Source organism: Talpa europaea (assembly GCF_964194135.1).
Source record: "Talpa europaea genome assembly, chromosome: 11".
Taxonomy (NCBI): Eukaryota; Metazoa; Chordata; class Mammalia; order Eulipotyphla; family Talpidae; genus Talpa; species Talpa europaea.
This window is the reverse complement of record NC_140078.1, coordinates 26782506-26798417: the sequence shown is the minus strand read 5'-3', so window position 1 is coordinate 26798417 and position 15912 is coordinate 26782506. Positions and strand designations below refer to the sequence as shown.

General features: G+C 44.9%; 1 protein-coding gene across 2 annotated transcripts; it reads right to left on the bottom strand.

Annotated features, from left to right (window-relative positions):
- Positions 1 to 630: 630 nt before the first annotated feature.
- LAMP5 (lysosomal associated membrane protein family member 5) lies at positions 631 to 15331 on the bottom strand (the record flags this gene model as incomplete). Of its 2 annotated transcripts, XM_084246484.1 has the most annotated exons (6): positions 15131 to 15331; positions 14404 to 14576; positions 13902 to 14033; positions 13671 to 13776; positions 12102 to 12290; positions 631 to 809 (listed from the first exon to the last, which is right to left on the bottom strand). In XM_084246484.1, exons 1-6 carry the CDS (start codon positions 15192 to 15194, stop codon positions 631 to 633), a joined length of 843 nt encoding a protein of 280 aa, XP_084102610.1. In that variant the 5' UTR covers positions 15195 to 15331. The 2 variants fall into 2 exon arrangements, with proteins under 2 accessions (XP_084102610.1, XP_084102611.1); XM_084246485.1 differs by lacking the exon at positions 13902 to 14033.
- Positions 15332 to 15912: the final 581 nt, after the last annotated feature.

Here is a 15912-nt window from a genome sequence, read left to right as displayed (position 1 = left end):
ACCTGACATACTAGGAAGTCCAAATAACTGCATAGTTACATTAAACAGGTTCTGGCGCCGCAGTCACTGGGTGCAGGTAGCAGTGAAACATTCCCAAGACAATCACTAGACATGCAGAATGCCAGCCAGAAGCATGGACCACTCTCAGGGTCTTGCTGTAGGGAGCATGAGGCTGTATTTTGTATGCATTGACATCTGTATAGGATAAGTCAGCTGTATTTAAGGGAATGAATCACCCCCTATTCCTTGGAACCTAAAGGGGTGTCTTCCCAAAAGAAGTGTGTTTTTAATCCCTAAATTTAGGAACTAGATACCGTTCCGAGTTATGTGTGAGGCTCCTTCAACGGTCAAAGCCAAGCCATCGTGAGCATTGAAAGCTGGCTGACCCCTCCATTCCACTCCCCAGCATGGAGAGAACACTGCTATTCATTGCGTGAATCCAAAAGAATCCCCCATCCCTGGATTTAAGCATGGATGCAAGCCAAGTAAGCCTTGGATATATTTACTCAATCCAGGCCTGTTGGATTGTAGCTATGTTGGTGTAACCTGTGTACGAGGTGGAAAAGTGCTTTAGTGTCTCTACCTGATCCAGCTGCAGGAGAGGGCTTGGGGCTGCCTGCCTAATGGCCCCTAACCCATGTGCTTATATTGGGATCGGTCCCTAGGGATCTGCACCTGGTTGGCTGTCATTTTGAGGTGGACATGGTAAAGCGCCAGTGTCACCACAATGACGAGACCCAAGATGAGCCCCAAAATCAGGGGCAAAGTTTCCTCTAACTGCTCCCGTTCGTCCACTGGGCATTTATGCTCTGAAATGGGGGAGAGGGGGGGAAACAAAAAGAAGAAAAGCAGTGAGCTCCTAAAAAAAAATATTCTGAATTGTAAGTCTTATTAACACTAAAACTTTTTTAAATGGAGATGAAAAGATTGCCAAACAACCTTTAAGGAGACTTTTTTTTTTAAGAAACACTATTTCCCCAGCCAACCCTAGGTCCAACTCCTTAATATTTCTGCATAATGTAAAATAAAAATAGCTCATTTAAATAGGGTAACACTCAGTTATCAGATTCCTGACAGATGTCAACAAAGCCTCCAGATGATTTGTTTGAATTTTCAGAATTTTGGCATTAGACACAGCCAATCATCATTTTTATTGTTGATTTGATTTCTTAACTTTTTATTCAAGTATAATATATGCATAGAGGAGAGCACACAAATAGCTTTCAAAAAGACTGAAAATGCCAAGTGTTAACAAACATATGGAACAATTGGACCTTACACAGTTTGTGGAAAATGGTACAACTGCTTGGCAAAACTGTTTAGTAGTATCTTTTAAGGACAAACATATGCCTACTTTATAACCCAACATTCCATTCCTAGGTATTTACTCAAGAATAATGAAAATATGTAGATACATATAGACTTGCACTTATAAATGTTCATAGGAACTTTATTCCAAACTGAAGTTGGAAACAACAAAATGCCCATCAAAGTGGAATAAATAAACTGATATATTCACACAGCGGAATGCTAAGAGTAATAAAAAGGAATGATCTATGGTTCCCAAAACGGAATGCATGAATCTCAGTAACAGTTAGTGAAAACTGTCAAATACAAAAGAATACATAATGTATGATTCCACACACAAAGTTCAAAAATACATTAAAAAAAAATTAGTGATTGAAGTCAGTAACGTGCTTACATCTGGGGAACAGGCCACAAGAGAACTTCCAGGGTGTCATGAAATTGTTCATTAGCTCAGGCCATTGGCTCCTTGTGGGGGCTTCGGGCCAGAGCTACAGATAGATGGGCATCTATTTCTTCATGAAAACCAAGTGTTTAAGACAAAATGAGCCAGTACATGTTTACTGAGTGCCTACTGGGTGCCAGGCCCCTGCAGAATCCCTGCTGCCACAGTCTTTCCTCTCACCTTACCTGAGATCAACAGGAAGGGGTGGGGTGGGGCAGTGATGCTTGAAACCAGGGATTTTTCTGCTCTCATAAGAATCCCGAAAATTGTGGACAGATACACAGATTTTTAAAAACTGTATACTTAATATACCTGGTTCTAAATATCTAAATACAAATTATTTAATCCCCACAATGACCCTATAAAGTAAATACAGTTGATGCTTGAACAACATGGGTTTGGCTTCTGAGGTTACACTTGTATGTGCGTTTTTTTCTGTCCATGGATTTTTTTCTACCCCTGAGTTTCATGTTTTTGATTGATTGACTCTAATTTTTTTTTTTAAGATTTATTTATTTATTTATACACGCTCTGGGTGCAGTCAGAAGCGTAGGAGGGTGAGAGAATTCACCAGAGCCATAGCGGGGAACAGAACATGCAGACTGACGAAATACACTGCTGAGGGGAGCAGCGGGCGGCAGGAGAGGTCTGCGCGCCATGTGGGACCCTCACCAGCAACCGGGGATCGAACCAGCGCTGCAGAGGCTGCGGGCAGCTGGGCAGCTTCACAGTCCAGCGTTCAACCGCTGCGCCACCAGGGGACGCCCTGATTGATTGACTCTAAGGAAGTGAAATTGGCACTTATGGAGGGCCGACTGTAAACTATACTTGGATTTTCAGTTTTGGAGTGGAGAGGGGTAACTAGAGGCCGAAGCCAAAGATGGTTACATGTGGCGGCCCCTGGAGGGGAGTGCTGGTGAGGCAGGTGAAATGCCAACGAAATATCAGTGGGTGTGGAGACTGATAAGAAATACAAGGAACTGGGCCTCCCTGGTGGCGCAGCGGTTTAGCGCTGGGTTGCGAAGCTGCCCGCAGCCTCTGCGGCGCAGGTTCGATCCCTGGCTGCTCCCCGGCCACCAGAGGAGGGTCCCGCATGGCGCACAGACCTCTCCTGCCGCCTGCTGCTCCCCTCAGCAGTGTACTTCGGTCCCTCTGCCTGCTCTGCTCCCCGCTCTGGCTCTGGTGAATTCTCTCACCCTCCCGCGCTTCTGACTGCACCCAGTGCTTGTATAAATAAATAAATAAATCTTTAAAAAAAAAAAAAAAAAAAAGAAAGAAATACAAGGAACTGCAGAAGCAGCCCCCTGGATTTAGCCTTTGAGATTTCTTCGATTCCTGCCCCACCATGTCGATCTTCCAGAAGGCTGTTGTGGGCCTCTGAAGGACATGGAGAGAGGCTTCCAGCGGCCAACCTGAGAGAAGAAAAGTTCAGAGGCTTTGCAGACAGCCGAGCCACTGAACTGTTTGCAGCTTTGCTGTTGTTATAGCCTGGAAGGGAAGGACCCAGAGCTGGGTGCCTTGCTGAGCTGTGTATATGCAACCTGTTTGAGCTCAGATAGCAACTGGTAAACTATTTGGGCACTGTCGTTGGCCAGCTTTAGTGCCCCTTGCTGCCCTGTATCAGTTCTAAACATGAAGGATCCCAAGATGGAGTCTTCCCACCCCTGACAGACTGGACTACGTGACAGCCAGACTGCACATATTGAAGTATTGATTTGATAAATATTAATTGAGGACTACACATGGGAAGCCATCAATGAAGAAAAGTCACCACACCATCACTTCCCAAAGTGTCTCCCCACAGTGTGCCAAGACAACAGAAGGCGCAACAGGAGATGCTCACCTGAGCTGCCAAGATGCCCCAGCACAGCTCCAGACAATCAACACTTAAAGCAGCTGCAGGGCCTCCCCTGGTGGTGCAGCGGTTGAGCCCTAGACTGCGAGTCGCCCGCAGCTTCTGCAGCGCCTGTTCATTCGCCGGCCACCGGCGAGTGTCCCACAAAAAAAAAAACAAAAACCAGCAGCTGCAGCAGCTGAATGACCCTACAAACAGCCAATACTCAACGCAGCTCAGCAAGGCACCCAGCTCCGGGTCCTTCCCTTCCAGGCTATAACAACAGCAAAACTGGAAATAGTTGCAGTGGCTTGGCTATCTGCAAAGCCTCTGAACTTTCCTTCCCTCAGGTTGGCTGCTGGAAGCCTCTGTGCATCCTTCAGAGGCCCGCGAGAGCCCTCTGCAAAATTGACATGGTGGGGCAGGAAGGGATGACCCCAGAATTGCTGAAGATCTGAAAATGCTAAAATCCCAAAGGCTAAATGGGGGTGGGGGGACTGTTGCTTCTGCAGGCCCTTGTATTTCTTATCAGAGTGTCCACCCCCACTGATACTTTGTTAGTATTTGGCCTGGGTCCATTCATCCTCACCAGCACTCCCCTCCAGGGGGCGCCGCATGTAAAAGTCCTTGGCTTCAGCCCCAGGTTTACGAAGACCACTAACCCTGGCATTGTTCAAGGGTTAACTGTACTATTATTATGCCCATATTACACGTAGGAAAACTGAGGCATAATTGCCCAGGGAAAACTGAAAACTCCAACCTGAACTCAATCAGCCTAGCTCAACAGCCAGTCTGGGATGCGCTTAACACACCTGAACTAGGTTTCCAGGCAGGATCAGGTGAGTGACAGACCTGAGCTACTAGCATTCATAGGCTACACCCACCCAAAGGTGGGCGGGAAGGAGGAGCTCTGTATTACTGGTTGTACATGGTCATGGTTCAATTTCTGAAAATTGGATGAGACAGATACTTATTACAAAGGGACACTTTGGGGAGTGATGATGTGGTGACATTTCTTCATTGATGGTTTCCCATGTGTAGTCCTCAATTAATATTTATCAAATCAGTACTTCAATATGAGCAGTCTATTGTTTTTCATTTATACCTGAATAAAACTGTTTAAAATTAGTAAACATATATATATATATATATGCCTGTGTGTGTTTGCATGTATACATATAAATCCTCTAATTAAAAAAATATTTAATAGGTTTTTAAAAAGATACTTTGGGAAATGTTAAAGAAGTGTTAAGGACCTATTATATTAACAGTAAATTGAGCTTTTCTCTTACCACAATCAAAGACTGAAAAGGCACTAGCAGGCAAATTTCCACTATTTGATTCAATTCTGGTGAGTTCATCACCCTTGAGAATTAGCTGGTGACAAATATACCTACTTCCCAGCAAAAGAAAATATTTGTACAGGGACCAGAGACACTTTAGAGCTCCAAAGCCATCCCATGCTTTTCTCTGAAGAGAGCCATCAGTAGAAATGGAGCCTACAGGGCCTCCCCTGGTGGCGAAGGCGGTTGAGCACCATGCTGTGAAGCCTCTGCAGTGCCCATTCGATCCCAGCCGGCCAGCAAGGGTCCCAAATGGCGGGGCAGACCTCTCCTGTCTCGCCTGCTGCTCCCCTCAGCAGTGTATTTTGTCACTCTGCCTGTTCTGCTCCCCGCTCTGTCTCTGGTGAATCCTCTTCTCCCTCCCGTGCATCTGACCTGTACCCTGGTTCTTGTATAAATAAATGAATAAATCTTAAAAAAAAAAAAGATGTAAAAAAAAAGAAATGGAGCCTACAGGGTTAGGGATTTTAACAACAAAGTTTCTTTGTTTTCCTTACTACAGTGCACTCTTGCCTTAGTAATGGTAACAGTTTTTTTGTTGTTTTATTTATTTTTTTTATACTTACAAGAACTGGAATGCAGGCCAGAGGTGCAGGGGGTAAGAGGACCACCAGAGACAGGCTGAAATACACTGCTGAGGGGAGCAGTGGGCGAGGCAGGAGAGGTCTGCTGCTCCATGTGGGTAGCTCCCTGGCCAGGGATCGAATTTGTGCTGCAGTGGCTGCGGATAGCTTCATAGTGCTGACTTTAACCCCTGCACCACCAGGGAGGCCCAGGTCTTGAAGATTTATATACTTGATTTCCTTGTGCTCTTACCTTGCTATTCATAACAAACCTCTTTTTACCATGCCTGGTTTTATGTCAACAAGGTGACTTTAGGATTCCCCTAGGTTACCTAAGGACTGGTTGCCTGGGGAACCAAGGGGGTTGAGGGTGGGAACCACAGGTCGTGACTAGAGGATTGGAACATTCAGTCCTTAATATCCAAGGAGGAGATGGCTGGATTTGAGTTCAATTGTTAAAGGCCAGTGATTTAATCAATTATGCCCATGTAAAGAAGACTCCATAAAGGCCCCAAAAGATGGAGCTCAGGAAGCTGCCATGTTTGTGAATTCGCAGAGGTATTAGGAGAGCCACACAGCAAGAGAGGGTATGGAAGCTCCACCTTTCCCCACCTTTCCCCGACGTAGCTCTTCCTTCCAACCTTTCCTGAATTATGTCCTTTGTAGTAAAGGGGTGCTCTTGTAAGTAAAATATTTCCCTGAGCTGCTCTAGCAAATTAATCAAACCCAAGGAGAAAGTCATGGGAACGTAAGACCTACACATTGATGGCCGATGGGAAGCACAAAAGACAGCCTGAAGTTGGGGTAGAGGGCAGGCAGTCTTGTAAGGACTGAGTCTTTAATCAGCTCCGATAAAAAGTGTCAGAATTGAATTGAGTGGTGGGACCTTCTGCTGGTGTCAGAGAATTGTTTGGTGGTGTGGGAAAAACACCGCAATATCTGAATTGGTGCTAGAATGGTAGCAATCATAAGTATTATCCTTAAGTGGATAATATCTTTGGTATAGTTATAGGGACTAAACTCATATATCCCATGCACTAAGGAAGAAGGAAGAGAATATCATGATGGGAAATTATGGTGAAAAAAACCGAGTTTCCATCCTCACACACCTTTTTCCAATTAGTGGTAATTAAAGGAAAATCCCAGAGTTCATTCCTCGAAACTTGTATAAACACACATAACTAAAACCAAAGCAATAGCTATCCTTACTTTGTGTGTCTAATAACTATTCCTTTATTCCATCCTCTTTACTTAAAATCATGCTGGTCATGACCTACTAAAGCAGAGGTTGTAATATTTTTTGTGCCACTATGACAAAATACGGACCCCTTTTTAGAGTAATGCTTATAAGTGTGTAAAAATAAAATATACAAGATTGTAAAGGAAACAAATTTTAATAAAATTTAGCTCGCAAAAATACTTTTTAAATAATTTGGGACGTAGTGTATGTGTACTTCTTTTTTTATTGGTACTCTGGTATAGTGACGGATTGCAAAGCTGGGAGAAGATTAAATGGTATGTTTCAAGATCGGCCCTTGCAATGTAAAATGAAAATATCTCTGATTTCTATTGGTGACAAAATCACAGGTACTACTAGTACTACTGGGCTGTTAGCTTAATTTATAATGGAAGGAAATGTTAATGCATTAATTAGTAATCAGAGCAAATAAAGATACAAGTTTTTCCCATGGAAATTTATAGGCATCCTGAATTCTATCCATAAACTTATAGACTCCAGAGTTCTGGACTTCAAAATGCCATGCAATAAACTGATTATATAAAACACAGATTATAAAACAAGGAGGACCCTACATCTTTGCAAGAGAGAAACACATCCTTGCCTTACAGCAGCTAAGCATCTGGTTCTGGATGCTCTGAGACCCCTAACTTCCTATCCACCAACACAGAACTTCGGGTTCTTCATGCCTCTTCCCTGACTGGACTCAGGATTCTAGAAGGCATAAAAAAAAAAAAAAAAAAAAAAAAAAAAAAAAAAAAAAAACCCAGGGTGGTTTCCAATGGTAGTAAAATGCAACAACCAGCTTAGTCATTGGAAAGAATCAGATCAAGACACATCAGACAACCTGCCAGTTGCCAATTAAGGTCCCGTCTAGAACCCACAAATCCTCACTGACACCAAGATGTGTTTTCTACTTCTGTGTTTTATTTTATTTTGTTTTGCTTTGGTTAGTTTGATGACTATAGCATTTTAAAGTTGTATTTATTTCCTAAAACAAACTGCCAGGGCTCTTCATTACACCCCCAAATGAACAGCTTTGAGATGGGTACTACCCGCCAAAAGGGAAGCTGTCTACTCTCTCAAGCTCTGCTAGAGCCACAGACTTTTCTGTTGGGAGAGAACAAGCCTTTTATTGACTGTGTTTCTCTCCACTGCCTGATGGGGGTGCTAGAAGGAAGGGTTTGCCTTTTCCCCCCACAATTTTCTATGGGTTGGCTTTGAACTTTAATTAGATCAGCAAAACGTGTTTTGTATTGAAATGAATGGGTTTTTGAGCTCTTTGGCTGGAATCAAGCAGATTGTCTCACCAAGATGTAAGCACTCACAAAAAAAAAAAAAAGATTTTAAAAACAAGAAAACAAGTATTGATTGATGCCACTGTACTCCAGGGACATGGCATGCACAAGAGAGAGTTATATACACTCTTTCCCAGTAGACTATAAGCTCCACCAGGAGAGGGAAAGTTCAAACAGACCAGACCCTAGATGGAACAGACACTGGCAGTGTCTTGTCCTCCTGCCCTTAACATTCACCCTTCCCGTATAGTCCAGTGGATTTGTTCTGACCACAAGACATGTTGGAAACTCCAGAGATTCAATGCCCCACTCCCCCACCGCAGCAGGATGGAGGTGGCAAATAAATGCCAGTTTCCCTACCCCTTAGGTGGGATATTTGTGTTGCCTTCTAGTCTCCCTACCCCCCAAAGATGCCAGCAGTGCGAGCCCCAGGTGCCCCCCATGGTAACCTGCTCATTAATGGTCTGTACTGTCTTTCTTGCCTTCCATCCTCACTTCCCTACTCTCTGCCACTGTCAGCTAGGACCTTTTAGCTCAAAGGCCTGCTAGCTCTAAACTCAAATTTTTACCTCTCCAATGATTCAAATAGTTCAAATGAGCATAATTTCAGCCATTTAGTGCCTGCCTGCTTTGTATACCAATAGCAGTTACCCATTGATAAGAAAGCACTTTGTAGTTAAAAGCACCGCTCTCCTCTCCCTCAACCACTGCAGCCTCTCAGTGCTTTCTGACTGAGAGATTCCAATGATATCTGTATTCAGGTAAGACCTCTCTCCAGCCCCTCTTACCAGGAGGGCCCTTGCTCTCCATCTGGTGGTCCTGAAGCAACCTAAGCCTCCCCGTGGACTGTGAAAAACTTCCCTTCTCATGCAAACCTGGCCAACCACCAACCAGTAAAGCATGTGCTATGTTATGGTGTCTGATGATCATATGTTTTCTTTGATCAGCTCTAAATCCCTGGAAGCCCCTAGACCATGGACCAGCGGCATCGCCCACCAGGGTGCTTACTAGAAATGGAGGATTCTGAACCTCAACCCCAGATCTACTGGACCAGACTCTATGTTAACACATCATGGTTGTGCACACTGCAGCTGAAAATTCACGTATACACCACAGTTGGAGATGTGTTGGCATAAGAGAAATGTGCTGGGGTAACAGACTTGTGTTGGGGGGTAGTGCAGTAGTCCAGTCCAGTGTATTACCACAGGGATTTGCATAATAAAGATATCAACCCCCATTTGGGCTGCTCTGAGCCCCTGTGAATGTCCATTAATTCATTTCATGGACACTTCCTAGCTGTTCTCAGAGTCTATTAGGTAGGCAGCCGCTAAACTGCAGACAGCTGGTATCATCTTTTACACAGCGAATAGGTTCTTCATTGGATTCCCTTATGCTGCGGATCCTGCTGGATCACAGCCGTGGTCCAAATACACCCACACAGGACCCAGCCCATACACACACCCCTGCAGTGGGCATGCAATTATCTGACCAGATCCTGCCTTCTCCAAGTTCTCATGCTCAAATCACACCCAACCAGGTATCAGCAACACACCCAGAGCCTCCTGAGGATCTATTCTGGGGAATAGAGGCTGAGTGCTGGCCCTGGAAAAGCATACCTAAATGGATGTTTTGGATTCCACCAAGTCAAATAAAATGATGTCTTATAAGACACAGTGGGAGGCAGGTGCTGAGAAGCACAGATAGGAGGAGCCAGAAACAAAAGACTCCCAGACTCACAAAGGCAATTCGATCCAGTGAGTGATTCTGAATGAGGCTTGTCCCCTCCCAGGAGCCTCAAGGCTTGAGCTCTAGGACTCCATACTGCAGAGAACATTCTAATTATTACCCAGAAAAGCCTGAGTGAGACAAGTGCAATTTGCTTGTGCTGAACATACATGCATTTAAGAAGGGATACGCCCTTATAAGCTCTGTCTACCCAGCAATTGCTCCATCTAGGACCTGGAAGTGTATAAATGCTGCTTTTCAAATAAAAGAGGTCACTAAGTCCATGTTGTGAACCTAACTAATTTCTAAAAAAGTAACCCTGGTCCTTATTCAGTAATTACTCATATTTTTTAACCCAATTCTAAGAATTTATGAGATTTGATTTCTTAGTCCATAAATGACTCTAAGCAACAATTTGGAAATAACCCAGGGTTAGGGTGAAGTTGTGCTAAGGAAATAGTAAAAACAGCAACTATAACACCGGTTTTACCAAGAAATAAGATACCTAAGAACATCTGATCAGCAAAAAACAAAGACCAATTAAAGACTATTGTAAATACCTGTGCAAACTCTAAAGTATCTACAGTTAGGACTCTGGGAACTAATTGTGCACAGTCCGATAATATTTTCATAGTGAATACCTATTGATCAACAACCATAAGCCAAATTCCATTTAGTTATTTATATTTTACTATTTTCTGTTTAAGAAAAATACTATTACAAATAATAAATACATCCATTAACTATATTTCCGTTACAGAAATTTCTAAGTTCCTGACAGAGTTGAGTTTCAATTTTGTAGAAAATAAATTAAAATACAATAGCATCCTTCCATGGGAACAGGTAATTATGGGACTGCTTTCCTAAATATATTGAATTCTGATTTGCCTGGTGCTTAAGCATTTGGAAGTCTCAATTAATTGAGGACACAGCTTCAGAATATCAATTCAGCCAATATTAACAGGACATCTGCCATATGCCAAGCACTGTATTAAGTTTTAAAAATGCAAGATGAACATAATAAGTAGGCCTTTTCTCAAAGACCTGTTTATCTTAGGAATCTCAATCATCATCAGAATAACCTTGGGGTAGGAGAGGTAGATTCTATTTCGTATAGTTTGAGTGGAGGAGTCATTTTGAAAACTAGGTTCACTGGGAAATGATGTCAGTGACACAGGTAGGGATTCCCTAATATGGTATACATTCTAATAATTGTATTCACCTGGGTTCCCCAGAGAAAAAAAGGCAGCCATAAAGCAATCGGAATCTCTCCTAATTTCTTAGCTACATGAAATAAACAGAACATCACACAGTCTTTCACAACTTTCTCCAGACAAGGCAGAGAACAAATGAATTGAGGAATTCTTTTGCCCCACTCTTGCCCAGTGAAAATTGTTGTTGGACTTGGAGAAATTGCAGAAGTGTGAATTTTCCTAACTCCCTCCAACATGGTGGAATATAGAAAACCAAGAGAATGTGGGTGCCCTGAGCCCACCCAGTTGAATTCTGCTTGCTCTCCTTACAGGGGCTAGAATGAACTTCCTGCAGCTTCCTCAGCTTCCTCCCTGCAGGAAATAGATCAAGGATCCTGGCCTCCTGCGGGCTTTCTGGATGTCCCTCCCCACAAGGGTGAGTGCTGGATGGAGGCTGCCTTCCTGAGTCTTTTTCTGTTTCTCTCTCTCTCTCTCTCTCTCTCTCTCTCTCTCTCTCTCTCTCTCACACACACACACACACAAACACACACACACACACACACATACACACCTACCTCTAATGCATTTGGCCACACAAAAGCTTCGGTTGACATATGTAACTTTTGGGGATAGAATCTATAGCTGAAAGTGACTGAGAGAACATGGAGAAACTGAGGCCAGAAAATCAGAGGCTCTTCTATTAAATCTCTCTACATAACTGAGATTTTTTATTGTTTTTTTCCTTTGGAAATTTGCATCAAAATTATTTTTTTCCAAGCTGACTTTCTTATCTCTCTCCCTATTAGAGTTCCTACTTTGGCAAAGGAAGAGAACCATGAAGAAATAAAGGAAGGGAGGAGAAAAAGGAGGAAGGAAAAATAAAAAAGTAAGGTGGGAGAGAAGGAGGGAGGGAGAGAGAAGAGAAAAGGGTATGAAGGGGAAAGGAGAGAGGAAGAAAAAAAGAGCCCTTGAAGAATATTGATGCAACTCCCATTTCACTGCTTTTAATCTTGGAAAAACATCACAGAGGGAGGCAATGTCACTTCAACCTAGACAAAACCCAATTAGTGACAGCCTGGGACCACTTCCACATCCATCCAGAAGTCAGCCTGCCCTGCCCGCCTCTCTCTCCACTTCCACCCCCCACCCCCAACCTACCTTCACTGAAGACAAAATCAGAGATGATATCAAAGGGCTGAATGTGGACTGCGGACAGGATCATGGTGACTGTCTTCTGTGGATCGCTGGAGGCCAGTGAAATGGTCTGCTGAGCTTGACACTCGTAGGACTTCCCAGCTGGGGTAACCAAGGCAGAGAGACGGTGGGAGTTTGCGGTGTGCTTTCCAGCTGCAGGGAAGGCCCAAAGCAATGGTTAGGCCCTGCTCACTGGTAGAACCCTCCCTGCCTCTAAGTCCTATGTCACATAGTTGCCTCTCAGCCCCAGACCCCCTCCCCACCTCCCTAGGTTTCCTTGCCATGTTGCCTTGAAGACTCTGGAACTCAAGTGGTGATGGAAGACAAACACATTCATTCTTTTATGAGTAGGTGTTTATGAAATTTGGAATTTCTTTTTGGAAGAGGAGAATGATACCTAAAAACACAATGCTTTGTACTGTGAAAAAAAAAAAAAGCTTAAAATGGAGTTTCTGAAGACACAGAACAATGACTTGATTTTTCATATTTTACAAAAGAATAAATTTTTTTTAAAGAATAAAAATACCTTCCCCCAAAAAGCATTGCTCTGGGGTGGATACCTGTGCACATATATTCTTTTTGGAGGTCTGCCCCTTCCCCCTTTTTCTGGCTTAAGTTTGTTTTCCCCTCATTTTTCCTTTTTTGTTGGGGGAGGGGGAATCTAATTTGACTGGGAGAAATGCTTGAATGTGAATCATAACAAGAGGAGAAAATGTCTTTGGTACTGCCATGATAAGGGGTAAAGCGAGAGATGATATGTACTCTTGTATTTTCAGTAAAAAAATTTTTTCCCAATTCAGGTGCCTTGTGATCAAGGCCTCATTATGAATAAATCAGACAAATTACAAGATAAATAAATGAATTTAATTGCCCTGCTTCAAGGTGCCTGCAGATAAGAACATTGGTATTTGGGAAATGGATGTTCTTCTTGCCATGATGTTGCTGGAGGATCTGGTTGAGTTGTTGGAGTGATGGGCAAGAAAAGCTACTAAATTAGGACATGGTTCAGAATACGCTCTGGGGTGACTGCAGTGATGACTGAGGATTGCGTGTGAGTCCAGTTGCCATGCGCAAAAAGATAATGAAAGCCATCAGGTCCTGGCCAAAAGGAAAGCTTACTACTGCCGAATTTTGGCGCATGAGAAGAAATAACAGACGCAGAATAAAATAAAAATACAGTTTTGCCCTTCTCTGACCCTTTTAAGGACAAATCATAAGAGGCTGTCCTGAAGCAGTCAGGGAAACATAGGCCCTCAAGAGCTGTCTCATCCAGGATCAGGCCATGGGTGACAGGCTGCTCCTGGAACTCATGTTTCCTTGCACATCTACAAGAACTGATACTAAGGGACTCACAGGTGTTCCGCTTTCTCCACCCAGAAAGTAGGCCCAGGGCAAAAGTGGCCTAGGAGCACAAAGCCTGGATAGGTTTCCAAAGCCCTGCGGAATTCTGGAGGGAGTCCTGCCTGCGCCTGCACTCCCACTGTTTCTGTGCTTACCCAGGCTCCCACTCCAACCAGACTGACTGCTACTCACCAGTAACTGCGTCTTTAAAATGGGTCTTCTCTGAGGAGTCATAGACAAACTGGACCTTGCTCAGCCTCCAGGTCCCCTCAGGTCCCTTGGACGTGTTGTGACTCTCCTGCAGAGCAGGAAGGCAAGTGTCAACAGCCCAACGACTTCTGGGTGGGGAAACCACCGATGGGCTGCCTCCGCCCACACCCACCCAGATTCTACTCCTCCTTCTGAGGGCCCTACTGCAGTTACCTTTACAAAAAGCATTTTGAGTGCGTATGCGCGATCCACCCAGAACACCTGCAGCTCCGACTCGTTGTGGCCACAGTGGCCCTTCACCTCAGCTCCCCGGGTCAGTGAGATATCAGCCTGTTCCGTGATCAGCTGGGAACACAGACGCCCGGTACCCCTCAGCAGCCCAACCCGGATGGGGGCTGTAAAGGGCTGCGTGTCCAAACTCCCCGTTGCACGCCTGGACCTCCTTTGCTTGCGCGCGCTCCCGGTCCCGGAACATGCGGTTAGATGCTCTACGTGCAGACCCGCCGTTAGGGAAGCAGAGAGAGGGGGGTTTACTTTCAAAGCAGGCAGAGCGAGCAGAAGGTGTTACAAGCCGGAACCCCCATGCAGCATTCAGGAGCAGCCTGCAGGGATGCAGGGGGGAAGGTGGACGACCCAGGTCTTCACAGGGCATTGAGGGAGGTGCCCTTCGCCCCTGGAGCCCTAGGAGCAAGCTGGGAGAGAAAAGGTTCCTTACATCGACATAATTGCTGGCCCACACATCATAAGGAACAATAAATTTGGCTGCAAACTCTGCCATCAGACACGTCGTCCCGTTTTCCCGCACCACAAATATATCTTTTTCAGGGTTAGTGGAAAGACCTGAGAGATTTTCCACTTCTTGTTCTGCCATGATTCGAGCCATTGTATCTGAGGGGAAAAAAAATTCTGTCGGTTCCGGGCTCAGCAAGCCCACGCGTCTGGGGCATAAGAGTGGAGAGATCGTGGTCTGCAGATTTTGGGGTGACAAAGTTCCTTGCCGACTGCTGTGCGCTCTGCGAGCCATTTCTCTAGCCCAGCGCCAACAAATTCGACTCCGTTGCTGTATATTTATATTAAAAATTAAAAATTTAATTTGAAAGTCTTCTTGATTTGTAACCCGGTTGACTTTTGTCTTAGGTATTTAAACCAAATCTTGCTTGTCAATGCTCTGACCCCATGAAGCAGGCCCATAGGGCATTCTGTCTGGGATACGCTATACAGGTGTGCGGTTCTTTGGGGAATTCCCTAGCACTGGCGGGAAGACCCACAGCTCCCGGATCGCAGCCAACCTCCTTCCCACCACTCCCTCCCATCCCCCGCAAAGACAAAGCCCGCAAAACAAACAGGTTACATTTTGACCTTAAGCTATTGACTTTACAATGCTGAGGCTATTCTCTGCAAAGAGTGTGCCCTGCCCTCGCGGATGCCAAAACGCTACTCACGCAGCAGCATCAGGAGAACTCGAAGTCTGTCCACACTGGAAAAGGCTCTTCTTCGGAGATCCATGCTCACCGAGCAGCGAATGAGACCAGCTGTGCTGCTGCAGAGGCCACCCGAGAGGGAATCCCTCAAAGTCGCCGCTGGAGTGAGTCGGGGTGAGCGAGGGGCGGGGGCACCGACAGGGAGGAGGGAAGGAGAGCGTGTTCTGCAAGCGCTGGCTTGGACTAGGTGTCGGATGCCGCACAAACCGTTGCAGACTGGAGTCGGCTCACTGCAGAGGAAGGGACCGCGTGGTGAGGGAGCTGTCCACAGATGAGGGTGCTGAAAGGAATCCGTTGTGTTGCAGGAGCTCTGGTGATTTGGCTTGTGCAGAGGACCAATGGGATTTGGGGGAGGGGGGCTAAAATTCTCCCCGAGTCCGTTTCCTGTTTTACAACAGCATCCGCAAAGATAATTCTGTCCTGAGAAACTTAATAACACCCTCAGACTTATTCAATATCTCTCTCAGATACAGTTAGGTGGTGTAGTGATCACATCACTGGAGTCTGCCTTCTGAAAATGCATCTCTTTCCTGAAACAAAACCGTGGAAGACAAATTGTTGCTGCTTTGAGAAAGGAGGAGTAGGCAGTAATAGAGAAGGAAAATGCTATGGCAACAGTTCCCCGCATTAGGAGACATCCCCTTCTCTCCCCTACTCTAAATGAGCTCATGGGTTTAAAGTTAAATTGACGCCTCCTCAAATAAGGTCGTCAGTCAGTGCAGCATATCCATTCAGGCTTATTT